Source organism: Suricata suricatta, chromosome 11 (genome assembly GCF_006229205.1).
Source record: "Suricata suricatta isolate VVHF042 chromosome 11, meerkat_22Aug2017_6uvM2_HiC, whole genome shotgun sequence".
NCBI lineage: Eukaryota > Metazoa > Chordata > Mammalia > Carnivora > Herpestidae > Suricata > Suricata suricatta.
This window is the reverse complement of record NC_043710.1, coordinates 3,016,346-3,021,865: the sequence shown is the minus strand read 5'-3', so window position 1 is coordinate 3,021,865 and position 5,520 is coordinate 3,016,346. Positions and strand designations below refer to the sequence as shown.

The 5,520-nt window shown below is 66.1% G+C and overlaps 1 protein-coding gene across 1 annotated transcript in view; it reads left to right on the top strand.

Annotated features, from left to right (window-relative positions):
- Positions 1 to 5,520, top strand: part of ANO1 (anoctamin 1) — a 70,227-nt gene that overhangs the window by 56,031 nt on the left and 8,676 nt on the right. Inside the window, exon 21 of the mRNA XM_029957276.1 lies at positions 2,369 to 2,521. Coding sequence (XP_029813136.1) covers positions 2,369 to 2,521 — 153 coding nt within the window. The remainder of the gene's footprint in view (positions 1 to 2,368; positions 2,522 to 5,520) is intronic.

The following is a 5,520-nucleotide window of genomic DNA, read 5'->3' as shown; positions in this document are numbered from 1 at the left end:
GGGCGGGCGGGGCGGGGGGAGGGGGGGGAGCAGTGCTACAGGCCTCACCCCGGAGTACATGGAGATGAGTGAGTGGGGGCCGGGGGCCGGGGGCGCGGGGCAGGCTGCAGCCCCCTGCACCAGAGGGGGCGCCTGGGGCACTCAGTGGGTTGAGTGTCTGACTCTTGATCTCAGCTCGGGTCATGATCTCACAGTTCATGAGTTTGAGCCCTACATTGGGCTCTGTGCTGACAGTGCGGAGCCTGCTTGGGATTCTCTCTCTGCCCCTCCCGTGTTCATGCTCTCTCTCTGAAGAAATAAATAAACTTAAAAATCAAAGGAGATAACCTGGGGAGGAGCCTTGTCACCAGCAGCTGTGTCCCTGGACAGGAGGACGCTCGGAGGCGGCACGTGACTCTCCGTGCCGTCGAGAGAGAAGTGGGGGAAGGGCGGCGCGGAGTCCTGGCTGCCTGGAGCCCCTCAGCCCCACCTCCTCCCTCCCTTCCAGTCGGACTGGCCTCCTTGCTGTCACCCCGACACTCAGAGCTCATGCCTGCCACGGCCTTGGCACTAGCTGTGTCCTGCCTGGAATGCTCTCTCCCTAATCCTTGCATGACCTGCTCTTCCTTCAGACCCCACCAGAGGGGTCTTCCTGCCTACAGTATTTAAAAGGAGCAGCCCCTCCCCTGCACAGCTGTGACCCTCTGCCTCTCCCCCTGCTCTGGTTGTCAGGCCCCAGCTGGCATCTGCGTCGCCATCATGCCTGTGCATCTATCTCCCAGTGCAGTGACCGACATTCTGTGAAAACAGGACCCTTTTTCCTCCTCACGGCCTCACCCCTTACACCCAGAACAGACCGTGGTTTGTGGTCGGCACTCCGTCCATGTTCGTGCAGTGAACGGACAGCACAGGTGGTCAGGAAGACCCTGCGGGGGGCCCAGAGTGGACCCCAGCCACACGGAACAGCACATTCTAAATGCTGCCTCTGGGGCCTGGGCTGTGCAGGGTGGGCCCTGCGATCTGGCATTTTTAACAAATGTCTGCGCAAAGCCCGGTGTCCCCGCAGCTTCCCAGATGAGTGTTTAAGAGGCGCCTTGCGGTTGACTCAGAAGGAAAAGCATCTTAAGACTTTCAAAACCAGGGACAGTGCTGTGTTCGTAGGCCCCTCTGTTTTCTCCTGCAACGAATCCAGGATGAGCCAGAGGTCAGGCAGCCCCCCGCCCCCGCGGACCCCCGTGGGCCTGCTCCCTCCCTGGCTGTGGAGTCGCAGCCCCGGGGTCCAGGGAGGGTCCCTGCTGCCTGCCTGAGGCCAGTGGGCCGGCCGACGGCAGGAGGGGCGGCGGGAGACAGGTGCTTCCCGGGTGTTAATTCCTGCGGTGCCTGCAGTTGGCATCCCACTGTCCGTCGGGTGTGGTGACCCCTGGGGCAGACCCCTGCCCGGCTCGTCCTGGCGGACAGACCCCGCTGGGCCCTGCAGCACACGGCGCCCAAGGCTGGAGAGGAGGCGCGGCTGGGAGCCCAGCCCCGAGCCAGCACCAGCCTCCCTCTCTGCTTCTCGGTCCACACCACACGGGAGTGAGGCCCCCACGGCCTCGGGCCTGGGCAGCCCACGAGGGGCCCACAGCCCTGCTTATCCGCCGCCTCCAGCACCTCCAGAGCCACCTTCAGACAAGGTCGCGTCCGCACAAGCGTCCTGCGGAGGCCCACGGCCTGGCTCCCGGACGGAGGCTCCCTGGGGCCCCACCTGCGGCGCTAACAATGGCCACACTCAGCCCGCCAGGCACACGGTGACATTCTGCCGGCTTCCTTGTTTACCGCCTGGCAGCCAGGGCCCTCGGACAGACTGTACACTTCCTGAACCAGCCACCTCCGTCGGTTCCGCTCGGCAACCTTTACCCGACCTCCCCCGGGAAGCCCGGCTCTGCGTGGCCTGAGGCCGACGCCCCACGGCGGGCGTCTTGACCGTGAGGATGATGAGCAAGGGGAAGGACAGGAGGCCGACTGTCCTGGACAGCAGGCCCCACCCAGCTCCCCAAGGCTGACGGAAGGGGATGATAGGGCTCTTGGAGATGCAGGGATGTTGGCAGCCCCCCAGGTCCCAGGATCCCCCTGCTCAGGCGCTGCCCCCCACAGGCCCTTGCCAGCCCCGGCTGGCAATCAGGACTGAGGCTGGGCCCTCGCTGATACGTCGGGGTTAGATGTACAGTAAAGTGATGCCTGCTGGTTCTTCTGGGGTCGGCACTGAGAGCCAGAGCAAAGTCTGGAATCACCCCTGCAGCCCCGTCCTGGCTCGGGGCCACCTGGGGTTGCCTCTGCTGTGGGAGCCATGGGGACCCGCCGAGGGGCTGAGGGGCGCAGCGGCGAGCTCCCTGCCCTTCTCTCCCTGCAGTAATCCAGTTTGGCTTTGTCACCTTGTTCGTCGCGTCCTTCCCCCTGGCCCCGCTGTTCGCGCTGCTGAATAACATCATCGAGATCCGCCTGGACGCCAAGAAGTTCGTCACCGAGCTGCGCAGGCCGGTGGCCGTCAGAGCCAAAGACATTGGTGAGTGGCCCTCCGGAGCGCCGGGTGTGGGGGAGGGGTCCTGCCCCCCCGGAGCCCAGCCCAGAGCCGGCCGAGTGGGGTCAGGCACGTGTCCCCAGTGGAGACTCGGGGGCCGGGTGTGGGGGGCTCCGGACGCTGAGGCTCCTGCACGCCCCCGCCCCAGCCCGGGCCTCCTGAGGGCATCAGTGCCTCCGGTGTCTGCGTGTCCCCGCCGGCCTGCCGCCGCTGCACAAGGAGGCCCCTGAGGCAGGTGCTCTCCGAGGCCCTCCGCACCCCCCTCCGGTCTGTGTGGCCCCCAGCAGCTCGTGTCTAAGTCGGGTGTCGTGTAGTCAGTCAACACTCACAGACAGGAAAGGGGAGGTGGGACTCAGAAAGGGCACTGCGTGGCCTGCCTGTGGGGCCAGAGCCCATGGGTGTTAACCCTGCGTCACTGAGAGCTCCTCACCCCGGTGCAGGACAGGGGGCTTGGGGGGCCGTGCTCGCAGGGAGCGTGGGGTCAGACCAGGTGTCACCAGCAAGGACAATTGTCTCCACATGAACCTTAACTGCACCAGGACCAGTTGTCAATACGAAGGCAAAAAGTGCCCATTTTTTCTTGAAATGAGATGGAAAGTCAAAGAAACATTGCAGTCCCATTTAGCACAGCTGGAGCAGAGCGTCAGGTCTGGGCTCGTTGGTGGAGGACACAGCGCACAGTGTGTTAGGCACGTGGCCATTTTCCTGAGACCAGCACAGGACCCCGGGCAGTGGGGCATAGGTCTTGCTGAACCTCAGGGGCTTCTCCCTCGTGGGACGTGCCCCTCGGCCACCACGTCCCTCCTGCATTAGCAGGGCTCCTTGGTCTGTGCCCTGGCCCCTGGTGGCCCGCCCGCCGCCCTCCGGCGCCCCCTCTGGCCCCTCCGACCCGCGCTCCCCCAGCTTGAATTCACAAGCCCCCGCGCGGCCCCCCGTCGGTGGTTCCGTCTGGTTCACCACATGGGCAGCCGAAGGACGTCCTTCAGGTCCGGGAACCCTCGGCGTTGTGTAGGGAGGGCCCCCAGAGCCAGAGCTGGGGCCCAAATCTAGAGGTCAGAACGTTGAGCTCTTGCCTGTCACCCACATTGGTGACCCGGACAGTCGGCGTCCTGCTCTGGGATGAACCCCGGACTGCTGTGCCGGGCTTGTGGGGAGGGACCTTGGTCGTTTCCAAGGGTGTCCAGTGTCCAGTCCTCCGAGAAAGCTCTTGAGGAAGCTTGGGGAGATCCTCGGTCCCATTTACCAGATGGGGAGGCTGAGGCCAGGTGGTTCACATGCTGAGCAGGAACTGGAGGCCTCGAGCCCCCAGGTCCCCCATCCCTGCACACGTCCGGAGGGGAGGGCTTGGCTGGAGAAGCGGACGGCGCACACCAGAGTCCCCAGAAGGCGAGGGCAGCTCGCCAGGCGCTCCCTGGACAGCCCCTGGGGATCCTGCAGCCCCGAGCCCGTGGCGATAAAGACGGGGTGGCCTCCCTGACCAAGGCCTGATTCTCAGGCGCCCAGAGGCCCTGGGCCAGCCCCCGACGGGTGTGGGTTTGCTTTGGCGCCTTAGCTTGGCAAAGCCCTGCTCTCCCCTGCGGCCGCATCCTGAACCTGGCAAGCCCGCCGGGGCCCCGCGCCCTGCCCCCCGCCGGCGAGGCTGGATGCCGGTCTTCTTTCTTTTGCCCACGGCTCCTCTCTTTTCCCTGTTCTCACGGGTCACCTGCTCACTTCCTGGTTCCTGACTGCTTGGCTGGAGGCATAATCTGCCGTCTCTCACGGGGTGTTTTTGGGCTCCTCCACAGAACGGGCCTTTGTACTGCTCCTGTGATCCGTGTGCGCCCCGAGGGGACACGGGGCCCCAGGGGTCCCCATGACCTGTGCCCAGGCGCCGGGGCGACTGGGGGAGGCTCCATCTGGTGCAGGGGGAGGCGCTGCGGGGACCAGCAGTGGGAACCTGGCTCCAGCCTCCCAACCCTGGCCTGCAACACCAGATCCACACACTTCCTGCTCCACGCTTGGTCTCTGGAACCTTCCTGGTGTGCCGCCTCTGCCCGGGCCCAGCTGCCCCTTCCGAGATCCTTGTAAAAGGAGTGGAAGGCTCTCGTCCTGCATCTGGGGGTATTCAGGGCACCATGTGCTCTCTGCGGCATGCACCCCAGTAACTCAGGGGGATGGGCAGGACTCCGAGAGAGGCGCACCCTGCAGGCCGGGGCCCGCGCCCTGGTTTTGCTCTTTGTGGACAGGACCCGTGATTTCTGGCGCGGGTCCTACGGGAGGTCTCGGGCCTGGACACAGAGGCCTGGGGCCCGAGCGCCGGGCTCCGTCCTGGGCTCTGGAAGCCGCTCCGTCCTCATCCGGCCTCAGCGCTCCCCTCCCCGCGCTCACCCGCTGTGGCCCATCGGCCTGTCACCCGGGCGGGCCGCAGACTCATCTCCTTTCCTCGAACTAAGCTCTGGTGGGGGTGCCCAAGCCGCTCACCGCAGGGAGGCCACCCTTGTCCCCGCACGGCCTCACCGAGAAGGGTCTGCAGCGCGCTCCAAACGCTTGCTGTGCAGGCCGGTCGGCGGGCGGGCTGGGGAGCGGGAGCCCAGAACGCTCTCGCGTGTGGGCCTCAGGGGCTGCGTCTGAGCCTGTGACCTCCACTCCGGGCCTCGCAGAGCACCAGCAGGGCCGCCCCCCACCCCGGGCTGGGTGGCCCCCCCGGCACTCACCGCTAGGCAGAGATGCTGCCACCCCCTTCCAAAATGCCAGGAATGCCAGGCCTCTGTCCCCTCCCCCTTTCTGCGAAGGGCTGGCCTTCCCCATCTCCGATCGGTCCGGGACAGGGCGAGACCACCGGGACCGGGCTCTGAGCCCAGCAGCTGCCCGTGAGGCTGGGGCCTCGCGAGGCCGGAGGGGGAGGGGGTCACTCGGGCCCTGCTCCCCTCACCTCTGCCGGGGAGGCCAGTGGAGGAACACGCATGTGTCTGGGTGCTGTGTGGGGCCCCTCCTGCTCACCTGTG